This window comes from Dunckerocampus dactyliophorus, chromosome 14, assembly GCF_027744805.1.
Source record: "Dunckerocampus dactyliophorus isolate RoL2022-P2 chromosome 14, RoL_Ddac_1.1, whole genome shotgun sequence".
Classification (NCBI taxonomy): Eukaryota; Metazoa; Chordata; class Actinopteri; order Syngnathiformes; family Syngnathidae; genus Dunckerocampus; species Dunckerocampus dactyliophorus.
Genome location: NC_072832.1, coordinates 13,057,886 through 13,077,882, shown reverse-complemented (window position 1 = coordinate 13,077,882; position 19,997 = coordinate 13,057,886). Strand labels below are relative to the sequence as shown.

General features: G+C 39.5%; 1 protein-coding gene across 2 annotated transcripts; it reads left to right on the top strand.

Moving 5' to 3' along the window:
- The first annotated feature begins 502 nt into the window (after nt 1–502).
- LOC129193758 (lutropin-choriogonadotropic hormone receptor-like) lies at nt 503–19,964 on the top strand. Of its 2 annotated transcripts, XM_054798355.1 has the most exons (11): nt 503–878; nt 956–1,027; nt 4,450–4,524; nt 4,952–5,026; nt 6,077–6,151; nt 6,304–6,381; nt 9,468–9,536; nt 9,690–9,764; nt 11,911–12,099; nt 13,525–13,578; nt 15,693–19,963. In XM_054798355.1, the coding sequence occupies exons 1-11, from the start codon at nt 709–711 to the stop codon at nt 16,738–16,740; spliced, it is 1,980 nt and encodes a 659-aa protein (XP_054654330.1). In that variant the 5' UTR covers nt 503–708; the 3' UTR covers nt 16,741–19,963. The 2 variants fall into 2 exon arrangements, with proteins under 2 accessions (XP_054654330.1, XP_054654331.1); XM_054798356.1 differs by lacking the exons at nt 4,450–4,524; nt 4,952–5,026 and having other exon boundaries at nt 15,693–19,964.
- Nucleotides 19,965–19,997: the final 33 nt, after the last annotated feature.

Below are 19,997 nucleotides of genomic sequence, written 5' to 3'. Positions count from 1 at the left end.
GACTGTTAGGTAGAGCATGACGTGGGCTTGAACTGCACCTTTATGGTCGTAGTTCAAAGGCTTCTGTTAAATAATGACACTTACATATGTGTACACACCGACTAACATAAGCAAGCTCTTAGCCTGTCTTATGGCGAGCACACTGAACACCAGCTTATTACCATCTGCAGCCTGATTTTTGCGTCCCAATACCACCAATCCATGAACTCTTTGTACATTAAAGAAGCAAGTCATCTTATGAACACAGAAGCATAGCAAAGTTAAAGATTTGGGTAACAGTATAGTCTCCTATGTTCCTTTTTTTTGGCATTTTTCATGCAGCACTGCTTTTATAATTACATTTAGTAGTGTAGACTTTTATGTCTCTCAAAGTCTTTGTCGTTATGCCATAAACGCCATCTTTGTGGGTTTTTCATTGATGTTTGAAGAGCTTTTGGGATCTCCACCCACAAGTGTATATCTCAGCCGTCTGTGCTCCTCTTTTAGGTGACTCCTCCAGGTGGGCAGGCACCTCGTGTTCACGAGAGTACATGAAGGCAACACGAGCTCACACTCAATGAAAGAGAGCTTGAGGAAACAAGACTAGTGCATTTTATTATAGACTCGCATGCTTTTTAGTTTGGGATTTTTACATTGTGGTATTTGACTGTTGTTGTTTTTTTTTTTTTATTGAGTTTAAGTCAATTTTGTGTTTGTTTTATTTCACCAATGACCTTCCAGGCGATCTGGGTCATGGTCATGCTGTTTGGCATCCTGAACGTGACCTCCTCTGAGGTGTTCAGGTGTCCGAAAATCTGCAGCTGCACTGCCTCCAGTTTCCAATGCAGCAATGTGACTCAACTGACCTCTAAGAATGGGACATCACCTGTGTCCCTGCTGTAAGTACTGCAGCCTCTGTCCGTGTGTCTGCCACTTCTTCTGGTTACACATCCAGATTATGTCACTCTTTTCACAGAATGCTCACAAACGTGAATTTGACAGAGGTTCCGACCCATGCCTTCACAGGGCTGGTCAGCATAAGAAAAATGTAAGTTCTTTGTTATGCAGTGTGTTGCATGCATGAATGGCTCAATATGTTCATTTGATATATATTTTATTCTTTTGTGAGCAGACATTTCGATCAAAATAAATGACTGAATGCTTTTTGGTAACATGTGCAATAAGAGTTGCTGATAATGTTATATGAAGTCTTACAGTAATAACACAAAGCACAAGGTCACTTTCCTTAGGGGGTCATGACATGAGCATGAGATAAGGCAAATATATAAATATACAGTACGCTTCTTAATAACATATTTATAGCTGACTTGATCTCAAGTTTAGTCCTGATTGGAATCAAATTACAATATTTGCAAAATTGCATTTTTTGACATAAGGCATTAGGTACACCTGCACGCCCCATTGCAGAACTGACTGACTGTCCCAATATGATTCATGTAACAATGTTTATCTTGGTGCTTGTAGTTTTCAGTGGTGTAGAACGGCACAGATACCGAGAGCTGTTTCCAATGTTTTGCATCTCTCGTGTAGCTAAATGAGGCATCGTAAATCATACAGTAGCTAGGCTTGTGGACACTTATGGTGTTACATGAATACTTTTCTGATGGGTGTTAAGAAAACCAGCTAACAAATGTGTTTTCGTGTAGTGCCTCTTATTTGATTGTGATTGTGATACCTAAAGTTGTAGCCAGTGGTATCTGTGTTAGTGTGAAGTGCAGGATAACGTAACGTAATCTTAACATGAGGATGAGCATTTGGATAAATCAGTGTTAAATAACTTGGCGGAGAGGCCGTCTATATTTAGGTGGTCATCAAACAGAACGACATACTTGCTCACGGTGCCACGAAATGAAAACACAACACCTCCACAGCAAGTTAACGCATCACATAAATCAACTATGACTACTGAGGGGGTGATAAACAACAAGTAAGTGTTAAACACAACACGCAACTTAAAACTGTTATTTCCAAAGGCCTGCAAAGCATGCTGGGTCGTCCAGCTACAACAACAATGTGAGCTATGAATAATAAAACATTGGATATCAAGAGTATGCTAACTCCTCCTTGTTTACTTCTTTGACGACCTCCTCAACATATTTTGCAATCAAGCAAAAATGCGACAAACACGGCAAAATGTTGGGAGAAAGACTACCACAAGCTACCCAGCATGCCCTGCGGCGGGTATATATGGGTGTTTTTTTGGCATGGGTATTTTGCGTGGATATGTATTTGTATGCCCACATGGTGCAGTAGGCAGGTTACTTTGTACGTCGTGTGTGTTGACGTGTTGTGTTGTTTGGATGGCTTTTTTGTACAAACTTTTCAAGTTATTTTGATTACAAACAAACAAACAAAAACATAACCTCCGCGCTGCGGAGGTAATTATGTCAAAGGTCCAAATACTTTTGAACTGTAAAATGTCTGTAATTTCTGAATGGTAAATGGCATGCCATCATTTTTGGAAGCCTTTTAAATGAATGCTTAGCGTCTGCGCTTCAGTCACAGGGTGATGCTTTTATTTCAAATCGGTTGCAGCTGTGTACAGAGGTGAACACATAATAACCCATGTCACTGTGTGATGGTGTGAAAAGGCAAGATGATAACAAATCAGTCGCTGTCCATATACTTCTGGAGCTAACTGTTCATTTGGCCTCACCTGTTTTCCTTCAGTTGGGGGGCAGACAAGTTATGTCGAAAACTTTGACATGTCTCGCTTCGTCCTCAGGGACGAGCCTTATCAGCCTTGGATATTAGTACTTGGCTGGTGAATGATGGGTTCACCATGTTCAAATAACCAACATGTGTGTTTTATTTGGCATTAATATCATGTCTTAAGAAAAATAAACAATTATGAACATGGTTGGCATGTGAGGTGTTCAGGCTTTCAGGCTTGTCCACTAATATTAGCGACAGTAAACATGGACCTTTGTACGCTACAAAGACGGATTGGTGTGGATGTCCGAGCCCTCCACATCGATCGACATCAGACCTCACATTTTTTAATGAGGCATTTTGTGCATCTCACACTAATGATGATGTTCTTAAAAAGCAGTGCAGATGGAGGGGAACTGAAGCAGAGTGACCCAAGATGAGTTTCCATCAGTAAACAAAACACTCAAGGACACATTTGCAAGTCTTTGTTTGCCTTTCAGTGTCTGTTGTTTAGACGTCATTCTTAAACATTTTCACTTCTCGTCCTACATACATTCATATTGAATTTTAAGATTGGCTCCAAAACAAGGTGATAAGTGTGTTTTTGTAGAAGACATCCTCTTTTCCTTACTTTCCATTCCACTTATTAGGACCTACAAAAAGCATCCTGCAGAGAATTCACCTGAGTATAAGACGACCCTGAATATAAAACCTGTTATTGGGAAAATATTTTAAAGGCTTTTTTTAATTTTAATATGGCTGCGTTGTGACCTAGTGGTTATATTACAGATTTCAGGGTTCAAATGTCCGCTTGAGCATCTCTGTCTTATTCATCCATCCATCCTTCTTCTCCCGGTAATCCGGGGTCGGGTCGCCTGGGCAGCAGTCTAAGCTGAGAAGTCCAGACATCCCTGTCGCCTGCTGCTTCGTTAAGCTCCTCCTGGAGCTGTTCCCGGTTCCAAGGCTGGTTGAGACCAGGCATGGGCCAGTATAAATTTCTAACGATATGATAACCTTAGGCAAAAATATCACAGTTTCACAGTTCGGTATTATAATTACAGCTTTAAAAATGTGTTATTTTGAAATATCGTTGAGAAGAAGAGGAAAAAAACGTTTCTGTCGAAAAGTCATTTTTAAACAATATTATAGAACATGATGGATGTGGAACATATATGTATTAAAAATAACAATATATAAATAATAAATAATAAATAATAAATAATGCAAATAAAAAAACAACAAAAAAACAGAATTATTTCTAAAAAAATAAATAAAATGCAGTTCTTAATGCAGTCTACCGTGGCTAATCCTGCAACTCAAGCCACAACACCATAAATATTTACATACTAAAAAAAAAACTTGTCCAGAAGAGTGTTGGCTGGATTGTGTATTTGATGAGTTTTGATTGATTTGCTGCCTTAATTGTAACTTTAACTGTAACGATAAAGAAAATATAACATCATGCCGGTGCTTTTCTTCTTTGTGTCACGTTAGCTAGCTGTGATTAGCCATCTTAGCGTGCCATATCTTCCTCAGTAACATGTTCATAGTATTTGTTTCACTAATTCACTAATATCAAACGCAAAGGGTAGCTAGTTCATGTCAAGTCAGCATGAACTTTACCTTTGCCGTCTTTACGTTAAACTGAATGTATGCTTAGTGAGATGATCATTATTTGCATTCTTGTTTTTTGCCCTGGTTTTATTGACTGCAACTCCCAACCTATAGTTAAATGTTATATGCTCCGTAATGTTGTTGTATGTTGTTGTTTAATTAGTCTCTGCATATGTGCCACAGTTTGGTCTCCTACAGCGAGCACATCACACTGATACGAACACGCGCCTTCTTCTTCATCCGTGGCCTGAAGGAAATGTATGTGCACCACATCTAACATTTATGTTCAACCCAGTTATTTATGCTTTGCATTTCACTTTAACAGAATATCTCAAGTACAAGTTGTTCGATAGAGCTTTAAATTTCACAGCTGCCCAGTTTGTTGACTGATGCCCAAAGCAATTTTATAGTTACCCCGTATCCTAATACTGTGCAAAAGCGTTGTTGTTTCTGTGTAAAACTGACATAATAAAATGGCAAATTGGAGGCTAGATTGATAAAGAACCGACTACTTTACTGCTACTAATCCTAATAAAGGTGCAGATGCAGGGATTTGCCATATCACAATGGACAGCCAAGTTTTATGCGGTCATTCTAACATGGTTGAATCTAATGGTGGCCAATATTTGGCTTTTACACGCTATACTTTAACATAGTACTGTATTTCTTATATCTGTTCATGTAGCATTGTGGAAGGTCTGATAAATCTGAGGACAATTGAAAAGGGTGCATTCACTGACCTGCCTGATTTGAAATATTTGTGAGTATACGTGACTTTATTTCATATTATTTTCTTTCCATGCATGCAGAATCAATTATTGCTGATAAATCAGTGAGTCACTGCTTTTCATACACCGAGTGCCACCAAAGCGGTCCATCCAAAGTTAAAAGTTACGTGGGTCAGTGATGTGCGACGAGGTTCATGGCTGGTGAGGCACTGACTCCTTTGGAGTTTTTTTATGTTAATACAGGTTGATCGTTAAGAGGGTAACAAGAAAAGAAGAATGATTCACGTTTGTTAAAAATGTTGTTGTCAAATACTGCTTAATCCTATTTATTCATTTTGTTTATAAACGGAAAAATCTTTGTGGTCTTATTATTTGTATAAGAAGTACCTCCAGGAAAACTCTGATACTTTGTTGTAAAAGTCTGATCATCTTCTGTTGAGCTTCGATATATAATCCTCCACCTTAGTAGTCAAATTAATTCATTCAGCAGAGCATGAAAATATCTTTACTTGGCTGACTTGGTGGCAAAGGCAGAAAAGCTTTCTCTCTTCGAACGCGGTGGGAGTGTCAAGCTGCGTAAGCAAGGCCTCTCCCAATACGTCATTGCTGCTGAGGTTTTACGCAGTAAGATGGTCATTTGAAAATTCTTAAAAGATCCTGGGGCTTATGGAACAAAGAAGTCAAATGGTTTACCCAAAAAAAATGTCACCGGCCCTGAGCCTGAGGAGCCCATTGGCTGTCCGTCAAGACACGGGGATCTTCAGCCCAAATGAAAATGGTTACTGGCTAAAGCGGTCTTAAAATTTTGATCAGGAGTGTAGATTGCCAACATGCTGACACACAGAAATCGCCATCCAACTCAGTGCACTGAGTGAAGTGCACTCAGACGGAAGGAGAGACTCACCGCAGCCTCACCTTGTTTTCTGCCCTGTATTTGATCAGAAAATATTTTTACTTAAGAAAATGTTAAAAGAAATTCATTGATAACAGTTCAACACGGGCTCTGCCTCACCTGCCTTCCCCGACAGCACATCACTGACATAGATGGCCATAACGTGATGACATGCTGCTTTTCTTCACAGGCGCATCTATAACACCGGCCTGCGGCACTTGCCAGACTTCTCCACTATATCCTTTGCGAGAACTGAATTTGTCCTGTAAGTACTCCCGTTTAATAATGACTGTGATCGCACTTGTACTGTACATTTTTTGCAAACACCGCTAACGCCACCACAAATCCTGCCAGCTGTCATCATTTTGTCTGACTGATTAGCCAAACGTTTGAGAATGAAAGTATCTGGTTTTGTAGATCCATGGAAGACAACGTGGAGATCAAAAGAATCCCTGCCAATGCCTTTCATGGTTTGGCAAAGATGACATTTGACATGTGAGTGCAAGGAGAAAATATTTTGTTTTGGCAAGTTATCAATGCATTTGATGCTTCTCAAACTTTGCTTTCTACAGTTGAAACCAGAAGTTTACATAAACTGTGTGCACGCTGTGGAAAAACAAAATTAAATCAGACGAAACTTTTCCTGTTTTAGGTCAGTTAGGATTACCAGCATACAGCTGCACTGAACGTTGGGTTGCCAGCCCAGGCTTTTGGCCCAACGGTCAGCGCTCGAGCCCCAGTGTTCGAGCCCAGCGCAGACCTGGTTGAAACAGGCGGGTCACATATATATAAGTTTCAAAGATTACTATGTATTTAAACAATGTGGGAAACATAATGATGACATGGATTTGGAAGCCACTGATAGGTTAGCTGACAACATTTGAGTTAGTTGGAGGTACATCTGTGCATGTATTTAAGGCCACACCTCAAACACCTTGTTTGACATTATGGCCAAGATATCATGAAAACAATTGTAGAGTCTGGTTCATCCTTGGGTGCAATTTCCAGATACTTGAAGGTGCCCGCTCATCTGATCAAACAATAACCCGCAAGCATAAACAACATAGGAGTGTCCACCGCTCAGTAAGAGGACAGGTTCTGTGTCTCAGAGATGAACATATTTTGGTCCAAAATGCGCAAATCAACCCCAGAACCAAAGCTGATGGTGATGGCCGAAGCTGGTAGACGTTTACACAGGGACAAAGATCTTAATTTTGGGAGACATGTCCTGTGGTGTAAAGTGGGACTATTTATGCCTTAATGATGTTATATTTGAAATACTAAGGGAATGTATGTAAGCTTTTGACCCAGAAGAAAGTAAAAACTCTCTAAAACATATGTCAAACTCAGGCCTGGGGGCCAAATCTGGCCCTCGTTGCAATTTCATCCGGGACTGTTTGGAAAGTAGCATTGAGTTGGCCCGCCTCACGGACCTCATCAAGCAAAGTGCTTACAGCGATAAGTTATAAACTAATGCTCTGGCATTATACTGTAATTGAAAAAGTGGAAACAATATTGTTTATAGCACGAAATTCACAACCATTCTTAATAACACCTTAAAGAGGCAAAGGACGGTCAAGAGTGATCATTTTAACTGCAGCAAAGCATGCTGGGAAATGCATAGCCTTCCCATTCCACAGTTGCAGACTCTTCCGGATTACACATCTCATGGATTGTGATGATTTTGTGTTGATATCAAATACTGTAGCTTTTGCCCGGACACTGGGAGAATGAAGAAGAGGTGGTTGATCGACAATGACTTCATTGAAACAACCACGCCAAAACAACTATAGTTGGATATCCGCAGACGGATCGGAAAGTAGAAAGTACAAATTTCAAGCAGGAATGAACGGACATGAAAAAAAATTCACATTTACTCCACTCCGATGTAAAAAAAAAACGTCCATCCGCACGAGTGACGTTCTAAAAAAATGTATGCCCACATAAAGACTCATTCACCAGCTGTCATGCACAACCTAATGAGGTGAAGGCAGGGCCGAGCCAGAACAATAGATGCTAACAAGCCAGTATCAGAGTCGTTCATACCCAATTCAGGGAGCGACACTTCCCTTTTATCGTAGGTGTGAATAACAGGATAGGATTATACCACTGCTCCGCCCAGGCTTAGTGTAACGAACCAATAGGAGGAGGGTGTTGGCACACCAATTCCGCCCACTCTTACTGTATTTAAGGCCTAAGCTACCAGCATTTATTAGTTTGCTGACGAAGCTCTTCGGATGAGGAGCGAAACGTCCGACACCTTCTACACAGAAGTACAGATGACGTCTCAAGAAGCCTTTTCCTCAACCTTGGTATGTTCCAATCCCAGCACTGCGCGCACGAGGGACCCGGATAAAAGGTGTGTAGGCTGCTACTTATCTATTCCTCGGCGCTAATGAGACATTTTCTCAAAATCTGACCATATTAACCACTATTTTTTCAGCCTGGATTATTGGAGCATGTCCTGTCATGTTCGCAACTTCAAACGAGCACTGTGTGCACTGATGATGCAGATGAGTGTGCTTCATTCACCAATTATGTTGCTTAAAAGGACAAGAAGGTTTTAAGGTTTTTAATACTTTCAATATGCAGAAATACAAGTACAAGTGTTGAAAATTTCAGGATAAATAATAAGAAAGATACAAAGTTGGCGGGTGTGGTGGGGGTTAATGTCCAGTTTGGCCCACAACCTAAAGTAGGCTTTGACTTTTGCCCCCCTGTGCGATTGAGTTTGACACGCCTGCTGTAAAATATCCTCTCTCTCGTAATTGCAGCATTTACCAAATGCGAATAATTTTGGTAATCCTACATGACCTAAAACAGGAAAAGTTTAGTCTGATTTGATTTCAGATTGCGAGAAAAACAGGTTTACAGTCATCCCTCGTTTATAGCGGTTAATTGGCTACAGACCCAACCGCGATAAATGAATTTCCGTTAATAAATGAAACACCTTTGTAGTCAAACCATAGAAAACCTGTTTATGACTTTGTAAACATGATTTTTAACATGATTAGAGCCCTGTAGACATGAAATAACATGCATAATAGTCACCTTTACACTCCTATTATTCATTGTTTACAACACATTGAGCAACTCTTATGCTGCAGGGACTTCTCGACACTAGCTTGTAAGCTAACAAGGTAGCGAGCTAACCAGTGAGCCTCAAATTGATTTCTTCTACACTTAAAAAGCCAAAAACCTACTACTTCCACACGGAATGGAATGAGAACTTGTTTTTACTCTATAATGTCGGACATGCCATGGCTTAAGGTAATGTAATGTAAGGTAATGTCTCAATATTTTGTGCCATTACTGCCACCTAGTAGCTAATCTACTAGTGGCTACTAATCACATGTATTTCAATGTGTTTTTACTAATAATAGACCATAGTCTCCCACGAAACAGCGATCATTTATTAAACAATCAACTTTGTGATCAAATGCAACGTCGGGAGAGGTAATCGAACCGTGATATGTATGTGTCTTTTTACATCATGTATTTAATGTGCTGGTTTCAACTGTAAGTCAGTGTTTACTTCCCTGACCATCTGTGGTGTTAACGGTAAATGTTGACCTTGACAGAGCCCTGGTGAGTTGCAGTATCAAGGAAGTTGATAGTTTTGCATTCAATGGAACCAACATCCGAAAACTGTAAGTCTTCATTGCCAATAATTCTTTTGTAACATACAGTACACGCTATAGTAGTATATTAACAGGAGTTAATAGGAGTACTATTTTCCTTTAAGCACGGGCTGTTTTTCTAAAGACTCTCCTCTTTTGTTTTTGTTTTTCTACATTTTATAGAGATTTAAGTAACAACAGATTTCTTCGAAAGCTTCCAGATGATGCTTTTGAGGGAACCACTGGTCCGCTTTCTCTGTGAGTGTTCAAAAGACATTCTTTCACAAATGAAATATATTTAAAATTTGGTATGTGCGTCCCTTTTTAAAACAGCAGCAATCATGTTTTTTTTAACACTTGACTACTATGTAACTGCTTTATCACCTCTCAGTGCACTGTTTTGGTTTGTCGGCCCGGCACTGAGCTGTTTAGCTTTACACCAACCTGCTCTTATAGTCTCAAGGTCAGAAGAAAATAGGAGGGCTCAGCATAAATCAGCATAAAAAACAAATAGCCTTTAGACACCTGCTTATTAGGTAATAAAGAATAAATCAATAAAGGAAAGCACAGTTGTCCCTCGTTTATCGTGGTTACTTAGTTCCAGACTCGACCACGATGAGTGAATTTAGACAAAGTAGGATTGAATATTAATAAGTGTAATATTTTTGTACTTATGGCATAGAAAGCCTGTTTACGATCTTTTTTCTGGATAGCTTACTTCCTGCGGTGGCTATTGTCTCATCAACGTATTGTAATGGCGGCTTTAAATGGCTTTATTCTCATGTTACCCAATATAGTAGACATAGTGAGAGTAAATAAGCAATTTAAGAAGTAAATGAAATTCCTGTTTGTGTGTGTCACAGTAAATGTGTTCCCACATTCACAATTAGAATGCTTCGTCTGCCTTGTATTTGTGTTGTAGTTCATTTTGTTAATTTATTTAGCCATTTTTATGTTTAAAAATGCTTCATTTAGGACAAAAATATGTACAATTTGCATTCATATTTTTCGACTAATAATAGGCAGTCTTCAACCACTAAACAGTGACCATTTATTAATGAATCATTTCTTGAAAAAAACACGATAGAGTGAGGGAGAGATGTTGGTAGAGAGACAGGGATGACTTTATTGTATAGTTTATTGTATATGTTAACCGAAAACCAGGATACTCAGGCTGGCAATGAAATACTCAAATGATACTCGAAGTGTACTCAAAGATGCCTTATAACTTCATTACATGTAAAGTATGCCTCCTTTGTATGGATAGAAAATTCCTATACAGCGCAACCTGGGTCAGCGTCATTTATTTCGTTCCAGAAGGTCCAACTCTAACCGAAACGGATGCTAACCAAACAGGTCTTTCCCATAAGAAATCATGGAAATCCAATTAATCTGTTGCAGAAATGTTTTGATAATTTTACAGTTATAGTTTTACATGCTTTCTAAATGCATATAAACACATATAGCTCAGAGGTGTCCAAAAAGTGCGGCCCGGGTGCCATTTGCAGCCAGCCCGCAGCTGTTTTGTATTGGCCCGCGGCACATTCCAAAAATACAATTTAACAAGAAGACTAAAAAAAAATTTTTAAAAAGCTAACATGGAAAAATCTGCAGTAATTTTACAAGAATGGGAAACTTTCTTATGGGAAACCAAAACTATATTTCCCATAAGAAATAATGCAAATCCAATTAATCCGTTCCAGACACACATTTTATTTTGAGTATAATTATAGTTTTTATAATTTTATAGTTTTTTTACATGCAGAAAACAATGCAAACTACATATAAATGCACAATTAAATAGATATTAACATGAAAGGTGACTTCCTTAATTGAAGCCGTTGGATGATTGTTGGTGAACACAGAAATGAGTGAAAGGAGGAGGAGGGCGGGAGAGCGCTGTGGCTGCTGTGTCACTCTAGTTCGTTCCAAACTTAACTTTAAAGAGAGGCCGGACAATACCCAAGACACCCAAAATGAGACATATTTTTGGTGAGAATTTTTTTCAAAAACCCGATTCCAATGAAAAATGAGGTACCGCTGTACTCATGTTTGTAAAATCTTGTTTTGTTTTTGAGAGTCTTAGGGGAAAATAGACTTTTAGAGACGTGTTGATTGTGACGTCCTGCACATCTTTAGCCACAATGTAGTGTATCCAACTGGTGCTCATATCATATTGGGTATAGATGCATATTGGTTATGACACTAATAATTAAGATGCAAATGAATGCATTCAATAATGGTGCACATATAGACCGGCCAATGGTTGCATAGTCATTGCCGGTACAGTCTCGTCAGACCATGCAGAAAGGCAGGCCTTTAACTGAAACGCAAGCAGATGAATACATGCTAACCGATGCTTGTCCATGTTGTCTGTGTGTATATTTGTTTGTGTGTGATTCAGGGATGTGTCCTCCACAGCTTTGAGCTTCCTCCCCGAGACAGGGATGCGGCATCTAAAAAAACTAAAAGCTACATCTGCTTTTGCTCTCAAGCGCCTTCCTCCGCTGAACAGCCTGGCTGAGCTGCAGCAAGCCGACATCACGTACCCGTGCCAATGCTGTGCTTTCTACTCCTGGTATAGCAAACGCAGGTAAACTGTGTGCACATACAGTGGTGGGAAAAAGTGTTTGCTCCCTTCCTGATTTCTTATTTTTTTGCATGTTTGTCACAATTAAATTCTTCAGATAATTTTAAATAAAACCTTTTATTATTCAGGCCGAAAAAAAAAATCCAAACCTACATGGCCCTGTGAAAAAGGGATTCCCCCCTTTGATATTGGTTGATATTTCTAAAGCTTTGGGACTGCAGCGAACCACAGTGAGAGCCATTATTCATAAATGGCGAAAACCTGGAACAGTGTTGAACCTTCCAAGGAGAGGCTGGCCAACCAAAATGACCCCACGAGCACAGTGACGACTCATCCAAGAGGTCACAAAAGACCCCACAACAACATCCAAAGAACTTCAGGCCTCACTTGCCTCAGTTAAGGTCAGTGTTCATGACTCCACCATAAGAAAGACACTGGGCAAAAACGGCCTGCATGGCAGAGTTCCAAGACGAAAACCACTGCCGAACAAAACATTAAGGCTCGTCTCAATTTTGCCAGAAAACATCTTGATGATCCCCAAGACCTTTGGGAAAATACTCTGTGGTCTGACGAGACAAAGTTGAACTGTCTGGAAGGTGTGTGTCCATCACATCTGGCGTAAAAGTCATGCCACATTTCAGAATAAGAACATCATACCAACAGTAAAATATGGTGGTGGTAGTGTGATGGTCTGGGGCTGTTTTGCTGCTTCAGGACCTGGAAGACTTGCTGTGATACAGTAAATGGAACTATCAATTCTGCTGTCTACCAAAAAATCCTGAAGGAGAATGTCTGGCCATCTGTTCGCGACCTCAAGCTGAAACCAACTTGGGTTCTGCAGAAGGACAATGATCCAAAACACACCAGCAAGTCCACCTCTGAATGGCTGAAGAAAAACAAAATGAGGACTTTGGAGTGGCCTAGTAAAAGTCCTGACCTGAATCCTATTGAGATGCTGTGCATGACCTTAAAAAGGCGCTTCATGCTTGAAAACCGTCCATTGTGGCTGAGTTACAACAATTCTACAAAGATGAGTGGGCCAAAATTCCTCCACAGCGCTGTAAGAGACTCATCGCAAGTTATCACAAACACTTGATTGCAGCTGTTGCTGCTAAGGGTGACCCTACCAGTTATTAGGTTTAGGGGGCAATCACTTTCCCACACAGGGGCCATGTAGCTTTGGATTTTTTTCTCCTTTAATAATAAAAAGTTTCATTGAACTGCATTTTGTGTTCATTTCAGTTGTGTTGTCATTGACTAATATTGAATTTTGCTTGATGATCAGAAACATTAATAAGTGTGACAAACATGCAAAAAAATAAGAAATCAGCAAGGAGGGAACCACTTTCACACCACTATAGATTTCAAAAATCCACATCAACGCACCTGTAGTGAAACGAAACCTTACAACTGTTTTTATATTTGCAGGCAGGAGACCATGAATAATTCATCAGCTTTTTGCAAAACAATCCAACGGGTATTGTAAGTCCTTATGATAGGATGATTATTTCTAACTGAAATGACACTGCTCTATTTTCACTGCCCAATTTGATCTTAACATCCAGAAGTGTACTGTAACGTATGAAAGTTTAAAACCCTAAATCCACTTGTATTTAGTTCATTTATTAACTAAACCAGCAGATACCAAGACCTGCAACAACGCAACTACCATCAAACGGAATGTTTGTATGCAATAAAAAACATTAAATTAGCCACATTACCCAAAGCATGGGGCTCCACTCAGTTGTCGTTTACATCTGCTAACAGGTGTGTAGCCATCAAGCAACTACAGTGTTTTGTTATAACGGGTCTATTCCTTAGAAATGGGGCATTACTGTACTGACTTGACTATAAGACAACACAGAATATAAAACAACACCCCTTTCTTAAGACCCGCTTTTGAAAAAAATGCTTTTTAAGATAAACTCAGACACAAAAACCAACCAAGTTAATCTTTTTTAAAAGGTATGCAGTCAAAGTTTCGTTTTCAGATGTCCCAGTTTTTGTATGATTTATATATTTTATATATTTTGCATGTAACAGTCTATTCGGTTTGCCGTGTGCTGTATCATTTCGCAGAATCGAGTGCTCAAACAAACCTTAACCTACGCGTTGGTGACTCACTCTTTTTTTTATTGCGTGCGACTGCTAAATAACACACCACGGTCCACAATACAAAGATGTCGTTCCCGTCCCGCATCCCGCTCCGCTCCTCGCATCTTCAATAAAGGTAAAAGTGATGTTAAATGTTCATATATCCATTGAATTTTGCATGGTTTTCTGCATGTGTAACTATAATTATTCCCCATAAAATGTATTGTTTGTTCATATTTTTGGATGTCTGGAATAGATGATTTCCATTATTTCCTAAGAGAATTAATGGATTCTTTTTTTTTTGGGGATGTTTCAGTTTTCGTCTGACCTTTTGGAACGAATTAATAAGAAAAACCATTGTATTTATTATTATTATTATTATTTATTCTATCAAATTTCCTGGACATATGCATATAGTCATACTTTTTTCGGGCCAAACATTGAATCGACAAAATTACATATACCATATTGACGGAATATAAGACAACCCCTTCCTTAATGCTCTTTTTTGAAAAATTATGTTTTTTAAACAACATAAAAGAGAAAATAAGCTGTTTTTTTAAGTATCATCTTTTCAATATCAGTGAAATAACGGATGACTGTTTCATTGACCACCATTATCTTAAAATTGGTATCACCGACACTTTTTACACTTTTTTTTTTTTAAATTGGATTCAATTTGCAACTCGGATTCAGTGTCATTTTCACTGTCATGATCTCTTGATGGCAAAGGCAAAAAAAGCCCTCCTTGAAACCATCTTCGAGGACGCATGCCCGAACCAAAAAAGAATGGCACAGTTACTCATTTCTGAGTCATTTCTTGAACATTTTATAATCCTCCCATCATCCTCAGGATCTTTTAGGAAGTTGCAAATGACTGTCTTACTGTGACCAACCTCCGCAGCAATGGCGTGCTGCGAGAGACCTTGCTTATGCAGCTCAACAATCCGTTCAAAGAGAGAAAGCTTTGAATACCTGGCAGTGTGAATACCTGACAGAAAATGACCTTGAACGCACGTTTTTGACATGATTTTGGCGTTTTAAAGGCTGTGGTCTTAAACTTTGAATCAGCTGATGACCAGCCCATTTCACTTTAATGCTTGTTTGCAACAAATTGCTTACTCGGTTTTTGTTTTGTCTCACTCCAGTTTCCTCTTGTTGCGTTTTGAAGCGCTACTTAGAATCTTCGTAAGATCCAATAGTGCAAAATGTAAATTCTTAGCATTTTTCAACTGGTCTTTCATCAATTTTGATCAGGAGTGTACAAGACGACCCGTCTTAAGGGGAAAAATTCTTATATTGAGGTCGATATGGTTTTTTAAAGGAAAATAGGCCGACATAGTCTACAATGCATTGTTCCAACAAAGATACTGTATAATCGTCCAACCACTAAAACCCCAATTGTTCTGTAGTGTGCATGATGTGCGTGTGATGAAACACTGCGATGTGGTTTTTGCATTAATGCTAAGGAGAAATATTCCATCCTGTCTTTGGTTCTCCAGAAAAGACGGTACAGGATACAACCTCTACAATGATCATCCAGAACTGGAAGATATTTGTCCCACATACGCAGACGTCAAGTGTACACCGAAGCCAGACGCCCTCAATCCTTGCGAGGACCTCCTGGGCCCCATCCTGGGCCACTTCACATGGATAATCGCTTTTTTTACCGTCTTTGGCAACATCGCTGTGCTGATGCACCTGCTCCTTACCCGCCACAAGCTAACCATCTCCAAATTCCTCATATGCAACCTAGCCTTGGCCGACATGTGCATGGGCATCTACCTGATGCTCATCGCCTTCAAGGACTGTGACTCTCGCCGTGAGTACTTTAACTACGCCGCTGCCTGGCAGACGGGCCCAGGATGTGGCATAGCAGGCTTCCTGACGATGTTCTCTTGCGAGCTGTCAGTTTACACGCTTACTGTGATCAGTCTCGAACGCTGGTACACTATCGTCAACGCCTTAGATTTCAACAAGAGGCTGTGCATGCACCATGTGGCAAACATCATGTTCGCAGGTTGGATCTTCTCCCTGCTGGTTGCTGTGCTCCCCCTAGTGGGGGTCAACAGTTACAGCAAAGTGAGCATCTGTCTGCCCATGGATATTGACACGTGGGATTCTCAGCTGTACGTGATGATCGTCCTCTCTCTTAATGTCCTAGCATTTGTGGTGGTGTGTTGCTGCTACGGGTGCATCTACCTGAACGTCTGCAAGCCGCTGCCCGTCAATCGCAGCAGTGACACAAAGCTTGCCAAGCGCATGGCTGTGCTCATTTTCACGGACTTCCTTTGCAAGGCGCCCATCTCCTTCTTCGCCATTTCCGCCAGCTTGCACATGCCCCTCATCAGCGTGTCTCACTCCAAGATAGTTCTCATCATTTTTCACCCCATTAACTCTCTCTGCAACCCTTTCCTGTACACCATCTTGACCAGGCGTTTCAGGAAAGAAATGGGTCGGCTGCTCCATCGTTGCGGCGGCGCACTCAAGCTGTTTAAAGATCAGAGGCAGCAGCTTCAAAGTAACTTGCGTACGAGTAACACCAAGTAAGAAAGCCAGTTTGAGGCTGTGCTGGCGTGCACCTTGGACAGGCGGTCTTGGTCCGCTTGCACTCTGACCAACAAAAAAGCACAGAGAAATTACAAACATTTAACACGAAAGGGTCAGCGCCTGCGTCTGAAAAGTTTCTTTACTTTTCTCTGTGCGTGCGTGTCAGCCGCTTTTTAGAGTGCATTTTAACAACTCGTGTCTGCTCTGAAAAATAGCACCACAAAGCAACACAGACAGCACGTTTTGACAGTTTGGTATGAGGTAACGTTTGCTTTGCTGAAACCAAACCAAATGTGTGTCTTTACCTGTTTGATTACACACAGCAAAAATGGAAATCGAAGCAAGATTGAACATCTGCAATCAAGGTCAAAATACTTACTTTTGACTAATAAAATATTTTTTCTGACTAGGTTAGACCAGACCAACTAAAATGGTGTTTCGCCAACCATATTTTCCTGTTCTGTTCACACTATATTGCTCATTTAAAGAAGGATACAGTGAAACCTCGATTAGCGTTATTTTTTTTTTTGGTTTGTGTACAAAATGTATGCCTAAGTTTTGCCTCCACTGTGAAATATTACCAGGATTTTAAAAGTACTATTACACAGTAAAATGCTGTAATCAAAATCCCCGGTAAAATTGCAACAAATAATTGTAAAAATGGACAGTATTTAACTGTTATTTCACAGTAAAGTAATGTAATCAAAATCTGCTGTACTTTCACAGAATGTACGTGTAAAAATCACACACATAATTGTACAGCAGGTGGCGGTAAAGTGAGCGGGAACACTGAAAGGAAGAAGAAGCTGTTCCGGAGTGCCACACCATGGAGCGTGTCACTACGCAATACGTACCTGGAACGCAATCGGTGCCACACATGTGCCAGGACTACGTCATTTCCTCCTTTATTTTACAACATCGCTTCTGCGTAGTTATTTTTTAAAATGTATGAACATAAATGGTCAACAACCATACTTCGTTTTATGAGTAACTCTTGTTAAAATACTTCGTTAGCATGCGGATGTTTCTATCGTCTCGTGACATCCACCAAGACTGAGCTATGCACGCAATGCACGTAGCGCAGATGTAAACGTCATATCAGGTTACGTATAAATACATAAATTAAATAGAATAAAACACATAAAATGCAGTGATACTTTAATGTAAACAACCATAAGCATAAATATGTGTCCCTTTCATTCCTCATTTGTACGCATTTCTAATTGTTTTCTGCATGGAAAACTAGAATTGTTACAATTTTTGGATGTCTGGAATGGATGAATCAGATTTACAGTACATTATTTCTTATGGGAAAAATGTATTCAGTTAGGAGTACGTTTCGGTTTGAAGGGACTAATGACGCTAACCAAGGTTCCACCGTATGTCACATTTGAGTACATACGAAAGTAAAGGCTCTAATCATAAGCAGTTGTTTATTTACCTAAGCCGCAAAGAGAACAAGGCGTCAACAGGAAGCAGGCGATAATTGGAGCGAAGTTGTTCTGATATTTGAAACTCATTCTGTATAACTTTTATTTTTCATAGTATAATAATGATTAGGAAATTATGACAGTGGACAGGACAATGTAAACTCTCTTTGACCAATTGTTTATTAACAACCTTTATTGCACAACACAGCAGCAGCAGAACCAATGTCGTAATAGTGGTGAGGAGCAAACGGATGATGATGCGTTCATTGAAAAGAAGAGTACAAGGAGGGTAGCACGCATGAGATTCACACTAACCAACATTTTAAAGCGTATGCAGAGGTAGATAAACTCATGATAATTCAACTGCAGGTACTGCCATCTTGAGTAGTTCATAAAAACCTACATCAGGAGGTTGCCTACAGTCACAGATGTTGATGTCCGTCGTTTTTGATCCAACGTTGATTGGAGACCCCAGTAGTTATTTACGTTATTAGTCCACCGACCCAGCAACTAATCAAATTGAGGCATTCATTGGAGCATTTGAATTGGTGAAAAAAAGAACATGCCTGCTGAGAAAAAGATCTTGCTACTGAACAATAATGATTTGACTTTAATTTGAGTTATTTAATCTTGCTTAGAGTTCAGTTTTTCCAGAGCGCAACATGTGCCGTATCCTGTCTGGACCAGAGTACTGAACTACAAGTGCGAACACAGCCTTTTCTTCTACATGCGTATTTGTGTCATGAGCTGGATGATCTCGCGTTTCTTCAAAAGCTTTGATCAGGTTGAATAGACGGCCTGCATTGTCTGCGTGATCGCCTGCAGTAGATTTGCACAATACGTTGGTTTTTTTTTTAAGTGAGACGTTTATCTGTTCAACTTCATATGTCTTAGTGTATTTGTGCACGTTATACAGTATATTTTACCACAAGGATCTAGTTTGTGTTTTTTTAATTTAGCGAGGTTCTTAATGGGAGGTCCAAATCCAGCTGGGAGCCTGTTCTTGAGGCCCTGCTGAGGTGCCCTTGAGCAGACAACCCCTGCATTTCTGTCCTTGAGTCAACAGTGCTGTTGACAGTTTCCTCGTATCATGAATTGTATCATGAATGTGTTTTTATAGTCTTGTAATTTCAACCTATTGAGTATATAGTACTGTAGTATAATACAATATACGTAAATGATTTCAGTTGCAATCTAGGGAACCTTTGTAGACTGTTTTGAGCGCATTTCAGCAATAAAAGATGTTTGAAGCTACTGTTTCTCATGACACAAAGAGGCATGTCGTTGTTGAAAGATTTTGGCAATTTCCATTATGATATAACCCATATGGAAAAGATATATAGAAATCTTTATAAGTTTGTATGTCTTTTGTTTGAAACTTGTACGTAATGCATCAGACATGGAAACCTGGTATAAAATCCTTAGTAAACTTGTACAAAATGAAACTTGTATGACTTGGCCATTGATCAGAACAATATATGGGAAATGATTATCTTGCATGAAAAAAAATGCAAAAGTGGCCACTTTCAAGAGTAAATCATATAAGCCTTATATGATGCACAATATTTGAAACATAAACTGAACGTGATTGAAGGTTTTTCTACTTCTTTCCCATATGAGAAGGCTGTCCTAAATTACTGCAAAGTACAACCACGTGAATAAACACAAATGCGAATAATCAGTAATATAAATATATATATACACACACACACACACACACACCTTAATATACAAGGTGTCCCAAAAAACACAGACATACTTAAAATAATTGTAAATTAGGTGTTTATTATAATTTGTTCAATTTTAGTCCAGACACTGCTGACAACA

Excerpts from the sequence above, each read along its gene's own strand:
- LOC129193758 (XM_054798355.1), top strand. The coding sequence starts at position 709 with ATGACCTTCCAGGCGATCTGGGTCATGGTCATGCTGTTTGGCATCCTG. Across the intron at positions 4,525-4,951 it reads ATCCGTGGCCTGAAGGAAAT|CATTGTGGAAGGTCTGATAA; the intron begins GTATGTGCACCA and ends CTGTTCATGTAG. Across the intron at positions 9,537-9,689 it reads GGAACCAACATCCGAAAACT|AGATTTAAGTAACAACAGAT; the intron begins GTAAGTCTTCAT and ends TACATTTTATAG.